This window comes from Apostichopus japonicus, chromosome 1 (assembly GCF_037975245.1).
Source record: "Apostichopus japonicus isolate 1M-3 chromosome 1, ASM3797524v1, whole genome shotgun sequence".
Lineage (NCBI taxonomy): Eukaryota > Metazoa > Echinodermata > Holothuroidea > Aspidochirotida > Stichopodidae > Apostichopus > Apostichopus japonicus.
Window position 1 is genome coordinate 18,922,396 of NC_092561.1, and position 17,130 is coordinate 18,939,525.

Below are 17,130 nucleotides of genomic sequence, written 5' to 3' on the forward strand. Positions count from 1 at the left end.
CGTGCGTAAATTTCTGCCCAGCATAAGATCATATACGCTACAGCGTTATTCATCCATAACGAGGCTTTTGAAATATCCTGTAAAGGTGTCAAGAATCAAAATTATTGTTGCGTATCAGCGATTATGATATCGAACTGTTTTAGTACACGTCGCCATATGTCAGGCAGTCAAGGTTATGGAAATCACGAGAAAACGTAGCTTTTCAAGTGTCGATAAGCTGGACTCGCTGTTTCAACTTTCATGTAGGGCTAATGTTGTTGTAAATGCCTGGCCTTCCGCGCTGTTCATGACGAGAATAATAAACAGTTTGCATCTCACTCTGGGTGAAAAAGAGGAAGGAAACCTGGTAAGGTAGTTTGATTTCACTCTTATTACAAAAGTTTAGCTGAAGGCTTGTTTGGTAGCATATATACCATAACATTTCTTTAAAATGCCAGTTAGACCTAAGCTAGGCCTAAGGCATTCCGGCGATCGGAGGGCTTATCAACTTATATGTTGTAGGTAACCAACAGTAAGCCAAATGCTACAACACTATGGCCAGTAACTTACTGAGGCAACAATACTGGGAAGACTATTTGTGGTTTATAAGCATGTCTTCCGTGTTTTGGTTGCACAGGGTCACCTACTTTTGTTTTACCACATGGGAAACCTCCAATGTTGGGAATGACCTCAATTTTTGGTCCCTACTACAGTAGTAGTACTTCTGGTGGGCATTTTGCAGCAGTTGGTTTTCTGGCAAATGACTTGTTTGTAAGATTGAAAATATGCAATATATTTGGAAACATGATTTCTAATGACTTGTACCTCAAATGTTTTTGGAAGACCCATTTTTAGCCCTCCATTGAGGGTCCTGGTCACTGGTGTGCACTGAAATGTAGCAGGTGTTCCTGGCAGGACTGGATTCTGGTGTATTTCATATGTTACTACCAGTGTGCCCCTGTACTCAGATATTGATACCTCGTTCCCTTGAGCTAGCTCAGTCAAGGCTCTGGGATATGACCTGGTCTCATCAACTTGGGACATAAGTTTAGGAAAGGGCCTGAGAGTGCATGCTAGGTCAGTTGGGGACGGGTTGGTAAGGGGGGGGGGCGGGGGTTAAACGATCATGATAGTCATAAATTTTTAATGTATAGTCAGTATTGCGATGTTTGGCACACTGCGAAGTTCGGACACCCTAAGAAATACGATTTCACCATGAAAACCTACAGGAAGAGCCAAATTTCACCAAAAGTACGAAGCTACAGTTATTTTCTCTCCAAAATGACCCGTGTGCAAGAAAGTACTTACATATTTGTAAATAAAATGACGGAGATCTATGAAGTCTGTTATAATTACTGAAAGTGCAACTGCGCCACCAATTTTATCACCAGCGCCACACTGTGGGTTGGGTGTCCGAACTTCGCAATACTCTAGCAAAGAAATACCAGTTCCACAATCACGAAGAATCTTCTTGGAATACAACGTGAAAACAGTTTGCAGGAAAGAAAGTTTGGCCGTGTATCATACTATAACAAATTTCTCCCACCATATCAAGTATATTTTCAGGTGATTTATACCAGAAGATTTAGTTTTGGGGTGTTTTAAGGCTTAGGTGTCCGAACTTCGAAGTGACCATGCTATTTAAACAGATTATTCCAAATCATCATAAAATGTTGTATGCCACACTGTATACAGTTCTAAACATTTTGCAGTATTTGATCATATCTCTGTCAAGGACGCTGTACTTAAAAATATCAAAACATCTGGGAATTTCTTCCTTTTTCCTCCTAGATATGGATCAAAAGATGACCACAATCCCTGGTAAGGCTTCACCACCGACCTCACCTCCATCGTCTGAGAAGGAAAAGACGGGCGCTCACTTTCTCTTGTTTTCCCTCATCCTCCTATTCATCTGTGTCAACTGCTACTTTAATTCGCTCGAAGATGGCTTCTGCTTTGACGATGCCAAAGCGGTTCAAACCAATCAGGACCTTCGACCCACAACTCCGATCTATGAACTTTTCTTCAATGACTTTTGGGGAACTCCCATGCACAAGGTGATTTCTCCATAACTGTATTTGATAAACTCTCAACATGCTAATGCACACTTGAACTGGTTACATAGCAAATTGCAAATTTTAGGTTGATCATAGACCCAGGGAGATTATTGTATGTAGACCCCATGAAAGTTTGATAAACATCTACAGTTTTGCCCCCAGAGTTTTACATGATAAAAAGTGCTAAATGTTATGTCATCCAAACCATGCCAAGAAATTGTGACTCTCAGATATTATTTCTTTTCTGACAATTGCGTACTTCTTAGATTATTATGGGAAACCATAACTTATGGGAAACCAAACCATCAAAAGTTTTAAACTTATAAAGTTGTAACTCCTGTTGAAAAGAGAGGTTTGGCTGGGTAGTGATTTAAAACTACTGACCTAAGGATTACAAGTCCAGTACTCGATAGGATTGAGCTATCCAACCCTTGGTTAGTGGTAATTCCCTATGAAGCATAATACAATGAACATTGTTTTTTTATGAGAAAAATCCCTGTTAATTAGCCAGTAATTGTATAGAATTTTGTACCAGGGCTGTTAAATATACCAATACAGTACAAAGAAAAAAATTGATTTTTAAGAGCTGCACTACACAGGCTTACTGTAGTCTCGTCAACTTGAGAAACTCAATCAATACATTTTTAGTTAGAGACTTCATAGTTAGTCGTAACTAGGTCTGTTTGTTTTCTACCATATCTCAAATGTTTTACCGGCAGTAGCTCTAGTAATTAAACTATTTTGAAAGAAAAAAAGTGTTATTGGTTTTGACACTCACCTCAAGGGCATATTTCCAAGCCATCTGAACTTGTCAATATCATGATGGTTTCCTATAAATACAGCTAAATGTCATGGGGTTTGTTCAAGTTTTTTGCTGTTTTTATTTCTCATATATACTGTAGGATTCCAGCCACAAGTCATATCGCCCTCTATGTATATTAACCTTCCGTTGGAATTATGCTATCCATGAGCTGGAGTCGGCAGGCTACCATTTTGGGAATATGATGTTGCACTGGATTCTGTCTCTGCTAATCCTGCTTGTCTTTCAAATGTTCCTCTCTGAGTGGTTGTCCTTCATCTTAGCTGTTCTTTTTATGGTTCATCCTGTCCATACAGAAGCAGTAAGTACATGTTGCTATGGAAACTGTTATTTTTAATAGATTCTCCATTTCTGGGTTTTAAAAGCTTTACTGTAGCTTACATCAGGCAGAATTCTGCCGCAATCTGACTAAACCATAATATTGAAACAAAAGTAACGGTTTCTCATTCTTTCTAAGAGATTTATATAGGTATATCTTGCACAATGTGACATCTTCTAACTAGCTGGCAAGGTTATAGCAATATTTTGTCCAGTGGGCGACATAACTTTTAATATCGTGTTATGTTGAGTTATTTCCAGACAGTTAATGACTCTCGCTAGTGATTTAGTGGCATAAAATTAGCAAGTAAATTTTTTTCCTTTACGTTTCTGTATCTTCCTTTCAGGATGCACTACAGTACCACAAGATTGTGGCCAAATTTGATCCCAAACTGGGTCTGTTAGTTTTGTTTGTGTTATAAATTCTTTTCCATTTTTCAGCAAATAATGCACAGTTTTTTCTTTTTTCTTTCTTCTCCCTAAGGTGACAGGAATTGTTGGTAGGGCTGAGGTCCTCTCCGCCATCTTTGTTCTTCTTGCTCTCAAATGCTACGAGAAGGGATCAGGATATCGGAAGATTACGGGTAGGTCTGCCGTCGTAAAGTCATAGCCCAAAAGTGTGAAGTTATCCTTTCTTCTTCCATGTTCTGCTTGCAAAAACAATGAATAGCTATGAGAAGGTGTTATAGGGACACAAGTCATATATTTGATCTTTAAATGTGCATTTATTTGACTTTTGTAATTACAGCTCACGGATCACGATTACACGTCATATATTCTGTTTCTTCTTACGCACTTTATGCGGAGTGGTAAAAGACGGTATCAGAACCCATGTGAGATACCACCCAATCCCTTCAACGTGCACTTATGTATTTACGACGTCACCCAACTAATTGATATCCCCTTACGACTATGTCGATTTGAAAACTACACAAGGGATATAGGATACTGTTAGATCACTGGTCGGTCAGTACATTTGCCATCAAGTTAGATACATAAAGTATGGGATACCCTATGTTGTCCTAAGCTTTGAGAGTTGCTCAGGATATTGTAAAAACCACTGGTAGGTCTGTAGTCATAGAGATGGTACACAGATAATGTGATCCCTTCTGCTATCCTTGCCTTTCAAAGCTAAGAGAGTGGATTAGGATATCGTAAGACCACTGGTAGGTCTGTAGTCATAGAGACGATACACATATCATGTGATCCCCTCTGCTATCCCTGCCTTTCAAAGCTAAGAGATGTGGATTAGGATATCGTAAGACCACTGGTAGGTCTGTAGTCATAGAGACGATACACAGAGGATGTGATCCCCTCTGCTATCCTTGCCTTTCAAAGCTAAGAGAATTGAATAGGATATCGTAAGACCACTGGTAGGTCTGTAGTCATAGAGACGATACACAGAGGATGTGATCCCCTCTGCTATCCTAGTCTTTCAAAGCTAAGAGAGTGGATTAGGATATCGTAAGACCAATGGTAGGTCTGTAGTCATAGAGACGATACACAGAGGATGTGGATCCCCTCTGCTATCCTTGCCTTTCAAAGCAAAGAGATTGGATTAGGTTACCATAAGACCACTGGTAGAGATATACTTCCTTTGAGTCAATATATAATGGTAAAGTTTTTTTTCATCTAATTTCATCATTTCTGTTTCAAGTTTTCTTTAACTGAACGGACAATGTTTTCAGGTTCCTCTTTATGTGTTTTTTTCTTCATTGTCGATTATGGTAATGGTACGTGGTACAATATACAACCTAAAGCATGTTAATAGCAGTGTGGGACTGATCTAGTTATGGTGTTACATTACTGTACATTCCTTTTGATAAAACCAGTCCTGTCGACCATCCTCGTAATTGTAAGCGACAGTGTTCTTATCTGGTCACAACATATATCTTTCAGAATGGAAGTATATACATCTCACAATCCTGATGGTTGTCATAGCAACATTGTGCAAGGAACAAGGAATAGCTGCAGTTCCGATATGCTGTGCCTACGAAGTGCTTTGGTTACAAAGGGTAAGTAACTCTTATTTTTAGATTTAATGCGATTTGGGTATACCATTGATGAAGACTAAAGTATCCTTGTCTTGTTGTAATGGTTTATTGCAGTTGTTTGTGCTTTTGCAGAAACCATGGTTCAAAGTCCCATCCACCATTACTAATAAAATATCCACAAGAAATGTGGATTCTTTGTGAAGGATATATGCATGGAGAGTGTGTTAGGTTCTTCGATCCTAACCATTAAGCCTGAAGTCTGTGATAATAAGCTGAAAGTTCCTTCTAGATTCATTAATATTAATATGTGTAAAAGTAAATGGGCCTGACATTTCTGTCCTAGTAGGACCTTCTTCAGAGGCTGAATGACAAGTAACAGAAACTACAAGGTAAAATTGCAGGATTGAAACGTCAGGCCTACTTACTATTACACATACTCTTACACAGGTTCTTTAGTGGATAAACAGTTTGCTAACAGTTTTTGTTTTATTTTAATATTAATATGTGTCTGATGAACAACATGATATATTTGATCTCGGCCCATCTATTAATTATCCAATTATTTTTTGGAATTTGATGTAGCTTGACTTTTCAGGACTAGGCTAGGCTAGGCTGTGTAGTTATGCTAGATAATTATGCTACTGAAGGTGTGAGCTTGAATTTTCAGGACTAGGACAGGCTGTATAATTATCCTATGAAGTGACTGAGTTGCTATGTGTGAGCTTGAAGCAGTTATAATAAGTGTATCTGTTTAATTGAATTTTTTGGCTTTATTTGTTCTACAGTGCTTTGCTAGAGGTATACTTTTTATTCTTCCTGTTTAAAGGAGGGCTAATGAAATGCTTACAAGTTCCTGTGAGCTTCTCTTCAAATCTTCTCAAGTCAAACTCTCTACTGTGTGTACATCTGGATTGTTGTTATATATGATACAGCCAAGTAAGGTACACCCACCAAAAGGAACACATGCAGCAGCTGCAAACTACCCTGCAGGGAGGCTGAATCAATATCAAGCAATAGATATTAACTTGGCAGCCCAGCAGTGCCAATTGTGTGACAATGGCAGTGTCTACTGTGTGACACTGGCAGTGCCTATTGTGTGACAATGGCAGTGCATATTGTGTGACAATGGCAGTGCCTATTGTGTGACAATGGCAGTGTCTATTGTGTGACAATGGCAGTGCATATTGTGTGACAATGGCAGTGCCTATTGTGTGACAATGGCAGTGCCTATTGTGTGACAATGGCAGTGTCTATTGTGTGACACGGGCAGTGCCTATTGTGTGACACTGGCAGTGCATATTGTGTGAAACTACACTGCATAGAAGCTAACGTCCTATGCAGCCTAGCTGCAGGATGCTGCAGCCCCATAACCATGTGCTTTACAACAGTGAGTTCTGTGCTATATATATTTCCCTTCACTCAAACTTGCTCACTAGACTATAAAGTTTCTAATTAGTCGGTGTCGTAAATTCTATTTTTCACACAGGTGACGTTATGGGAAGGCCTTCACCTTGCCAAGATGATATTCAGCAAACCGAGACAGTTGCCGTCCTGGTTTATCACGTCCCTGATTAGAATGCTGTTCCTTCTCTTTACAACAGTCGGTTTGATGGCTCTCAGGATTCTGGTCATGGGAGCGGAACTACCACATTTCACTGCGTAAGGGAATTCTTGTTTGTGTCGTAAGTCTAAGAGGATCTAGAGCTTTGTCTAAAATGTTGATCATACTGTAAAGGTTTATGGTCTTAAGAGTCGCAGTAGCCATCTTACAATGATGCTGACCTTCTAGAAACCCTGCAAGCATATCTAGTAAAGGAGGTATTAAAGGCATTGAAGACTCGCCCCAAACCGCGTGCGGCCATCTGAAAAAGTTAACTTTCCGTTGCTCGTAAGAGATGTTTTGTTCTTGTCGCTACAAATTGCAGACAGTACAGTAATGAAACGTGATACCTTGTTATCTTTAGCTGGACCTGAGATGTCCATCGCTGTATTGTTTGTACACTGTGCTATGGGTATTGACCACAGCTGTATGTATCGACTGTACACCAGTGTCTAATTACCGATGGTAGCAAGCTGTGTGTGTGTATTTTCTGCCATCGATGCTGGTGTCTAACACTTCTGTTACACCTCATTCGAAACTAGGTCAGATAACCGGCATTAGACGTTTCTTTTTGCGCGAGTCTTCACACCCTTTAAACAGAGGGTGGCTGATCTTCAAAGAAGTATCAGGTTGCTAAAGGTAACTAGTGACCAAGGAGCTACTAATAGTCTTGACTGAACTATCGTGCAATAGAGTGACTATGCTATTTAATGTGACAGTGATCTCTCTCTCCCAGAAGCAACTAACAGATTCCTGACCGGCCAAATGTGAAAGATTAGACAGGTCTAGACAGCCTTGACCCAATATTTATTCTTTTTATCGCACGATAATAATTTCAGGGAATTTCGTTTTTTCTCCATTGCTTCCAGGTTTGATAATCCTCCGGCCAGTGCCCCTACGCCGGTCCGACAACTCACCCAGTGGTACCTCCTACCACTCAACGCTTGGATCCTTCTGTACCCCTTTCCATTACTATGCGACTACTCGATGGGTACCATCCCTCTCATCAAGTCATTTGCCGATCCAAGGAATCTAGCCACGATGAATTTTATCACAGTCTTATCGCTTTTAACGGGATTCGCTCTTACTGGCAACACAAGAACATCCAGACAGGCGTGTATGGTGAGATTCAAACTTGCAATTTGTGTTTTTAGCTTGAAAAGCAGCTGTCTGTAGTCGTACTGTACATTTAAAGACATATGCCGTTCACCATTCCTTCCTTGTCACTTAATGTATTGTTTCTACTAAAAATTCGTTCTCAAACTGCTATATCCAATGTCCTATTGCATCCTGTAGTATTCCCCCCACCCCCCCCCCTCCCACACGTCCCAAATAATTCAAGTCGGTCCTGTTCCTGTTTCAGTGAGCTTTTCTTTAGGTGCAACCGGAAATTTGATAAGTTGTACTTGGTTTGCCAATAAAGCAAATAGAGACTTTGAATCCTAGCTGCGTTGTTAACCAAAGATAAATAGCTTCATTAGCATATCAATAACCAGACACTTTTCATTTGAATAAAAATTTTTGTGAAAATCATTTGAGAAAATTTGTCTCAATAACACTATTTGCAAATTTCTGATGTTATTTTGGCCTGGTGTTTAATACCTACAACTAACACAATGTAAAAGATCTCGAGGACAAAATAACCCAAAATTGAATTCAGTAATTTACTTTATAATTACCAGTTAAAAACATCTAATCAGGAGAACGACCTTTAGCAGGCAGTATAGTTTTGTTATGAAGTTAATTTGAATCTAGAGTCATACCTTGCACATTTTGTTGAGAATTGATGATCAAACAGGAGGCAATTGGCTGTAATTCCAACCCATTGATTCAAGTATATTTTTTTTCGTTTCTGGTTGGTTTTTCTCTTTCAGGCTCTAGCATTTCTAGCTTTCCCATTTCTCCCCGCTTCCAATCTCTTATTTCCTGTGGGCTTTGTCATCGCCGAAAGGATTCTGTACGTACCTAGCCTGGGGTTCAGTATGTTAGTCGTGATCGGCTTGAAACGTTTGCTTATTCATGACCGGTGAGTGACAGTCATTTGCATATATGAATGTCATTTGAATAAATTCATTTGCATATATTTATTGTCCCCAGGATTCATTAATTCAGACAATCAAGGAAATTTTGAACATGTATTTGAGTCAGGGTCAATGAACTAATCTCTGTTTGTTGTTTAATTGTTTTGCTAATTAAACAGGCTTGCCATAGTGATTACAAATCACTCTCTAGACATGGAAAGTGATGGGATAGAATTAATTTCAAGAAACAGTAGTCATGGAAAAGTCATGGAAAATGGAACAATTTTTAGTTGCTTGGTTCTACCTAACCCTTCACTGTTCCTGCTGAAAAAAATATTGTCTTAATATATTCTATTAGTAAAGTCACAGGATTTCTTAAGTTTATCATTGAAAAATTATGGAATTTTTTACTTTCAAATTTATGCGGGACCCAGTGATTTAGCCAGCCCACATTTGTGCGACATTGTCTCATCAACATAAAAGAATGTTGCACAAAACCAATAAGATGAGCAATTTCTATGCAGGTGTTAATTTCGAGGTAATCAATTTGGTTCAATTTTTTCAAGAATTACTCATTCCTGTCAATCATTTTCTCAACTTTATAGCTGAATTTTGTTCAAATATTGTACCATAATTTGCCATGTATGTACCTCCTCACATTCCAATTTTTTTCCAAAGTGGACGGTGAGGTGGGAAAGCCCCTTCCCCGGGCCAGCCAATCATAATGTCGCATTGGAGAATCGACCTGGCTAAATCACTGTTGGGAGGGAGCCTTGAAGCATTCGTATCAGTGTTATGCAGATCAGCCTTAAATTTACTAATTTTTATTTTTGTGATCTTTCAGGTTTAAGAAATTAATCTATGGTGCATTAATAATAACGGTGGCGCTTCACGCTGCGAAAACTGCGAGAAGAAATATTGATTGGTAAGTCTTCGACTTTAAATTAGTCTAAGTATTAATGTATCTGTGACTGTTAGCATGCCATTGGTGATGATACCAGCCTAGCAGAAGTTCATTCATAAGAACACAATTTTTGCATTTTTTGTGGTTTCACTACTTCTTGCATACATATTGTGTGTGTACTAGTTCCACAAATTTTCTTTTCTTTTGACAAAATATCGATAATTACCGTATTTTTCGGTATCGATGTGATGGTTTATCGGTAGCTGTGTTCTGATATACCACCGGACCTTAGCAGAGGATATCTGAGGTTGGAAAGCAATAGAGTAATGTATTATTCCTCAGTGTGGAACTAAGTAGCGGATAATATGTCAGGGTTTGGAACAACATTGCAGACGACTTCCGGGATTGAGAACAGGTCATGTGATTAGAACACGACATAGCATTAATGCTACTTCCATGCTTTGGAACGACATAGTATTAATGCTACTTCCATGCTTTGGAACGACATAGCATTAATGCTACTTCCATGCTTTGGAACAACATAGCATTAATGCTACTTCCATGATTAGAATACAACATAGAATTAATGCTACTTCCATGCTTTGGAAGGACATAGCATTAATGCTATTTCCATGATTAGAACACGACTTAGCATTAATGATACTTCCATGCTTTGGAACGACATAGCATAGATGACTGACCACAGCTGGCAACCACATACGATGCAACATCTGGAAATTTGAAACACAACATAACAGACAATTACTGGGATTGAAAAGACAACATGGCATGTTACGTCCATGATTTGGAACAACATAGCCAGCCGATGAACTTCTAGGGTTGGAAACACAACTTTCTCCAGCACAACAAACAATTTCCTAACTTCAAAGAGAGAAAACACTGTTAACAATCTGCTTAACAATATCTACTGCAATAGTATTTGTAGGTAAATGTGTACAAGTTAAGAGGGCCTGAGGTTTCAATCCTAGCTCAGGATCTTCTTCAGAGGCTAAACTGAAGCGAAATCAATCTAAGAACACATTAAGAGCCGCAAATGGAAAGATGGACAGAGATGGACAGATAATTATGTTGGACAAATGAGTAATGAATAAATTAAAGATGAACACAACAAAGAAGAGATAAGATCAGATTTTCAATCAATCAGAAGACATTTATATAGCACCAAATTAAAAAAAAATTGTTCAAAGGAGCTATTAGCCTTGGTCATTGGTAACTTGTCACACCTACACACCAAAGTGTGCGCAATCCAATCAATCTCTCCTGGGGCACCACAGTGCACCACAGCCATATGTCACCCGGGGAATTCCCATAGGGTGCAGCCAGAAACCAGCGCTTGCAACTATATTTACAAGTTACTCGCAAGTCCCCATTTATACACCTGGGTGAAGAGAGGCAATGGGGATAAAGTGCCTTGCCCAAGGACACAACGCAGTGATCTGGCCAGGGCTCGAACCTGTAATCCTTAGATCACAAGTCCACTGCCTTAACCACTTGACCACAACGCTCTCACAAAACAACAAAACAAACAAATTACCTAGCCTTACTTTCCTACAGTGATCCTCATAGCATTTTATTGACATTAATTTCATGAGTTCTTTGAGACGGGCTAATGATCGGTGCACATTGAATAGTGATATCCACGAGTTACTAACCTCTGTTTTATCGATTACCCTTCATATACATTCCACAGGAAAAGCGAAAAGTCTCTATTCATGGCCGGTCTACAAATAACGACGATGAACGCTAAAATATGGAACAACGTTGGCCATTCGTACGAACGCGAACAGAGACCGGAGATTGCCTTGCACTTCTTCAAGCAAGCATCAGTGTAAGTTTATAACGCTGGGTTGGTGGGAATAAAAACTTTGTTTTGATCAAGAAATCAATTAGCATGCATGAGCTTTTTCCGCGAATTCCGCGAAATTTCTGTCAATGCTTCCTTCCAATCTGGCGTTTACGTTCTCTTTGTTCAGCGCTCAACCAGATGATGGTGGTGCTTGGATAAACCTTGCCCGAGCTTACCAGGCCCTTAACAACGACACTTTGGCTATGGAGACGTTTCGGAAAGCAGAGACGCTCATGCCTCCGAAGGTTCCAGGGAGGACGAGGCGAATCGACCCCAAATTTTTATCCATCTATGTTTCCATGGCAGCCATTTTGAGGAAAAATGAAAGCAGATATCCTAATGCCTTAGAGGTAAACCTCAGTGTTTTTTGTACATATTTCGTGGTTTAGGATAAACCCTGTAATATTTCATCAGTCAGCCATATTGCAGATGACCATTTTGCAGATGACAAAAACTATTATCCTAACACACTGTAGCATACGAAAACTGGAGCCTATACCGCAATTTTTGCAAAATTCCGTGATTTTCTTTTACCCCAGGCTCATCCCTGAGATGTGGGTCTTCTCGTTTCTCAGTAGTAGAACTTAAGGGCGCTAATTTTGCAATATTGAAACCAATCTTGGAACTGTAAATGTATGGTTTGCACCCCACATACCTCAGTTAAATGTGTAGACATGTATGTGTGAATAATAGACTGGTATTTCAGAGTGACAATTTGATGCAACTACCCAAGCCAGAGTTAAGCTTTTGCAGAGAATCTCTTTAACGGAATCATTTGAACAGTAATTATTTCACCCTTTTTTTTAATATATATATTTAGCTATACAAGAAAGCCATCCGGATGTGGAACGAGTACGAAGATGCTTATCTTAACCTTGGAGATCTGCTCGTACAGATGAATCAGACCGATCAGGCTGAACAGGTCTTTAGGAAACTTTTAGAATTCTCGCCGAGGAGTGCAAATGGGCTGTACAACGTAAGTACACAGTGCAAAGTTCATGTTGAGGAACTTTTGCAACATTCATACTTATTGGGTCATGGCGTTGTGGTCAAGTGGTTAAGGCAGTGGACTTGTGATCTAAGGATTACAGGTTCAAGTCCTGGCCAGATCAATGCATTATGCTCTTGGGCAAGGCACTTTATCTCCATTGCCTCTCTTCACCCAGGTGTATAAATGGGCACTTGCAAGGTAACTTGTAAATATAGTTGCCTGCACCGGTTTGTGGCTGCACCCTATGGGAAGTCCCCTGGGGACACGTAGATGTGGTGCACTGTGATGCCCCAGGAGAGATTGTTTGAATTGTGCACACTTTGGTGTGTAGGTGTGACAAGTTACCAATGACCAGGGTTAAGTACAGCGCGGCGAGACTTTATTGTAAGTTGCGCTATATAAGAACTGTTAATTATTGTTAGTTATTATTATGTGGTGTTTCAGGTAGTTTAAAAAAATTGGTTGATGAAATTATATTAGAGCTAGATTGTTTTTGGTTTTAGATACGAACTGAGGCAATATTCATACTGGTGTATTAGGGTCATGTGATGTTCTGGTAATTTAAAGAAGTCAGTTGATGAAGTTATTACAGCTAGATGATTTTTGTTTTAGATATTTTGCACTTATTGACAGTAATTAATAAATCAATAAATGAATTGCTTCATTTTCTACTAACAAGTAAGGTTGCTATTTCTGGAGACGTTTTATCATATAATTATGGCTCAAATTCAAGGCGTGCAAATCTAAACTTAATAGGAAAAGAATAAAACTTTTTTATTCATTGTTGGAAATGGACCTTGACCAGGAAGAGTACAAAAATCCTGCATTGGGAAGAGATTTCACTTTTGAAATCCTGTCAAAAGTGTAACCAAATCTAAGTGTTGAAAGTTGCTATCGTGGCAGTAATGGGAACATGCACTCTTAGCAGGGCAGGTTACTCTCTTTATACTGTCAGGGACATGTTGTTGCTTCACACATCTGTGATGATGCTAATGGTGTTCTTGAAATCCCCTCATATACCCCTTTCAAGATTGTATAGAACTAAACTGTGTGATGGCTGGTTTATACACAGTAGGTTCAGACTACAGAGTACTGTGACTTGTGACCGGTACCCCTAGCATGAACCCCCTGTTTTTCTTTCCTTTTGGGGGGGGGGAGGGGAATGTGTGGAAGCCCCAGGACACAGGCTGCCATAGGAATTTGTGGCAACCTGTGGCGAGAAATCCAATATGAGGGAAGGTGTAAATTTCATCCGAGAAAAAAAAATGGTCAAAGTAAAATAAAACTGTTAACCAACTGCTTACTCACTAGAAAGCCTGTTTTAGGAGAATGTGCAAAAGTAGGTTGGCCTGACGTGGGCCTGAAAAAAAATGGTGTTATGCAAAATTTTACAGAAGCAAAGATTTTCTAAATTTTTCACAGAGTGTCAAATTCCACAAATTTTCACACATATGGCAAGTTTCAGATACTCACAAAAAATTAATTGTGCTATGCATGTAATTCTAACAAAACTAATTGTTTTTCCCGAAATGTCATTCATTGCAATATGTCATTTTCTCATATTTTCGTGTATTGCTTGCCTGTGATTCAGAGCTTGAAAGCCATGTTACATGTTCGCCACAGGTTTTTAAGGGATGTGTTTTTGGCCGTTGCATATATTCGTGAATCTATATAATAATTTGCTTATTGTTGTTTTTTCCCAGATGGGTGTTGTGGAAGTCAGAAGAAAGAATACCGAAGGTGCGTTGTCATGGTTCCGGCAGTGTCTCCATTTTCATCCTAAACACGCGATGGCACTTTACAGTCTGGCCTTGATTGAAGATGGGAAGGATGGAGCATATAATCCAGAATCTTTAGATAGGTGAGTTTCAGAATTGCTTGCTTAGCCTAACACACTGTAGCATACGCAAACTGGAGCCTATACTGCAATTTTTGCAAAGTTCATGATTTTTTGTTTACCCCAGGCTCATCCCTGGTATCATCTGCAATTATTATTATTTATTTTTTGGCGGGGAGGGCGGGATTCCAGCTTACATTCCTGAAACTATTATTAAAGTGTTCAACCTATGCATATTTACATTATAAATTGCTCTCGGTAGAGGACAAACATCGAATAATCTTTTGCGCTTGCTTTATCTCAAATTTTTTATGCATAAAACCATGACAAAGTTATGAATAAGCCTGCTGGCTTTTTGGGTTAGACAAGCTTAATTGCTCAAGAATGAATTCAACAATCTTGTGTGCAATGCTTGACCTTAATGGTTCTTGTATAATTAAAGATATAACACCAATTCACTAAGCCTGTTGGCTTTATTGTTTTTCGAGACTTGCTCAATTTTCTGTCAAAAATATTTGATTATACCTAATTCCCAAACAGAGTTTATGAAAATAATTGCACCCAAGAGATTTCTTTGCGTGATTCCTTTTCTTGTTTGTTTTTTTTTGGACTTTTTCAGATTGTTACAAGTCGCTGAAGTGGAGAAGCATAATTATAAAATAATGACGAGAATTGGATTAACCTACAAGAAACTGGGCGATCTCGTAAATGCTGAAAAGTATCTAAACCAGGCCGTCCAGGTAAAGCACTTGTTGGAATTGTCCATTATAAAACTTATATTGAATGATACAATGATCCCAGGATGTGCAGAGAATCGCAGTAATGCATATTACTCACCGTGAGGTGTTCTATTTTGTCCGATTATTTGCTCCGACCAATGGTGTGCTCTGTACTTTGTACAAACTTAATTTAGCACCCCAGTCTGGTACTCACCAATACCACAGAGACACATACATGAACCAGACACATGAGCGACACAAAAGTATGGTTGATGTGTTTGCTTTTTGTATTAAAGTTCTATGCTGTGAAGGTAACAGTATAGTTGCTTTTCCTATCTTGCAGTGTTATCTCTTTTGCGAAAGTGGTTCGGTCATGTGGCTTGTATTCAATAGCTAATTAACATGCGCTACATGTTAGCCTGCCTATCAGAGTTAGGCCGAAACCTTTCATATTGAATAGATCGGACAACTAAACAGACTTATAGATTTCATCAAGTTCCCTAAAATTCTATGAGAGTTTTTTCTCTTTCGGATAAAAATCTCATGGTAAAATTGATTTAAAGAATTTTTATTTAAAAGAAAAGTTTATGTATCAAACTAGTTGCAAGCAAAATGCTTTTGATATCAGATGGCATAAGTGGAAATCTTTATTTGAAGTTTAATGATTTATTTGTTGTTGTCATTTATATTGACTATTGGTCATAAAGTATATGTTATTATGAATTGTACATTGCTTGGACTCTTGTTGGAATGATAATAAAAAATTATAAAAGATAAAATAAAAAATCTCATTTTATGTACCATTTATGACACTAGAGTACAATGCACACCCTCATAAATATTCATGTTTTTCTTATGACATTCCATATTCATAGTGTCAAAGAGAGGCGCACCCATTCTATCCACACTCTCAGTAGGAAAAAAACGTAGGAAATTTACATCTCTGTGAAGAGATATATTCTATGGAACAGCTGTGTATTTTCGCTAATGGACATACACAGCTCTATCCCATATACACCTTTATACAATTAAGCCTAACTGGTGATTAAACAAGGTTGATTGGACAACCGGTTAAATGCATATGCAAAAATGCAAATTGAATCATAATGCTGAAATATGCTATCAGGATCTATCATCGATATTAACAGAGACTAATGGATTGAAGTGGTAATCTGTGACAAATAATTAGCAAACGATAACATTTATACAATCACTCTTATCGTTCCTTCAGCTGAACGATACCTTTGGGACGGCCCTCTTTAACCTCGGCCATATATACAGACAACAGAAGGAGTACGAGCGGGCCCTGCAAACTCTGGAGTCGTTCATCAAGGTTTGCCTCAATTGTTTACCTATATTCTTTGCAGTTGTCATGGTAACAAATGTCTGAGACGTAGTATATAGCGATGTGTCTTTTGAAATCTAGAAGTTTGTATTTGATTTACGACTTTAACATATTTAGTTGTCTAATAGTTTCCACCACATGAACAGGAAATTTGAGTTGTGAAACTTTTTTATATTAAATTATGAAACATTCTTAAGAGTATTTCTTTTGAAACCCCCAGCCCCCCCCCCCCTCACCCTGACCCCCTTGATGGTGGGAGAACTCAAAAAGTGAGCCTGTCAGCTCAAAAAAGGGCTCTGTGGATTTGTGAGTAAAATGGGCTTACAACTGGTAAATTAATCTGCTATACCTAAATCTTGACTCTCCTCGGACTTGGGATAGGTCGACTGGACTATGCACCCGATCTCTGGTAGGCTATGGACTTAGTTTTGGATGTTTAAAAATTATCAGACAGAAGATATACTCTCAAGGTTTTTTTTTTAACATATTTTAGAGGAAAAATTCAGAATTGTTGCTAGCATAATATCTGAAGAGGGAGGTAATGTCACATAATTGCAAATGCAATCGGACAAATCTGCATATAGTAAAATCAAAACATGGATGGGAGTGTAATTGCCAGAAGAGAAATATAAAACAATCTTAATAACTAAAGCTGATCCTGAGATGATACAACGTGTG

The 17,130-nt window shown here is 38.7% G+C and overlaps 1 protein-coding gene across 3 annotated transcripts in view; it reads left to right on the forward strand.

Moving 5' to 3' along the window:
- Positions 1–17,130, forward strand: part of LOC139969987 (protein O-mannosyl-transferase TMTC3-like) — a 22,263-nt gene continuing 5,133 nt past the window's right edge. For 2 of the 3 annotated variants that reach the window (XR_011793858.1, XM_071975490.1), the window contains exons 1-15: positions 2–346; positions 1,771–2,036; positions 2,939–3,157; positions 3,659–3,758; positions 5,074–5,189; positions 6,655–6,827; positions 7,638–7,890; positions 8,643–8,794; positions 9,634–9,714; positions 11,405–11,542; positions 11,688–11,910; positions 12,381–12,536; positions 14,255–14,412; positions 15,008–15,128; positions 16,339–16,440. Coding sequence is in view for 2 of the 3 variants with exons in the window: in XM_071975490.1 (XP_071831591.1) it covers positions 1,773–2,036; positions 2,939–3,157; positions 3,659–3,758; positions 5,074–5,189; positions 6,655–6,827; positions 7,638–7,890; positions 8,643–8,794; positions 9,634–9,714; positions 11,405–11,542; positions 11,688–11,910; positions 12,381–12,536; positions 14,255–14,412; positions 15,008–15,128; positions 16,339–16,440 (2,256 nt within the window). In the remaining variant the exon portion in view is untranslated. Of the gene's footprint in view, positions 352–1,770; positions 2,037–2,938; positions 3,158–3,658; positions 3,759–5,073; positions 5,190–6,654; positions 6,828–7,637; positions 7,891–8,642; positions 8,795–9,633; positions 9,715–11,404; positions 11,543–11,687; positions 11,911–12,380; positions 12,537–14,254; positions 14,413–15,007; positions 15,129–16,338; positions 16,441–17,130 lie in introns of all 3 variants that reach the window. The other variant, XM_071975503.1, reaches the window with a different exon arrangement.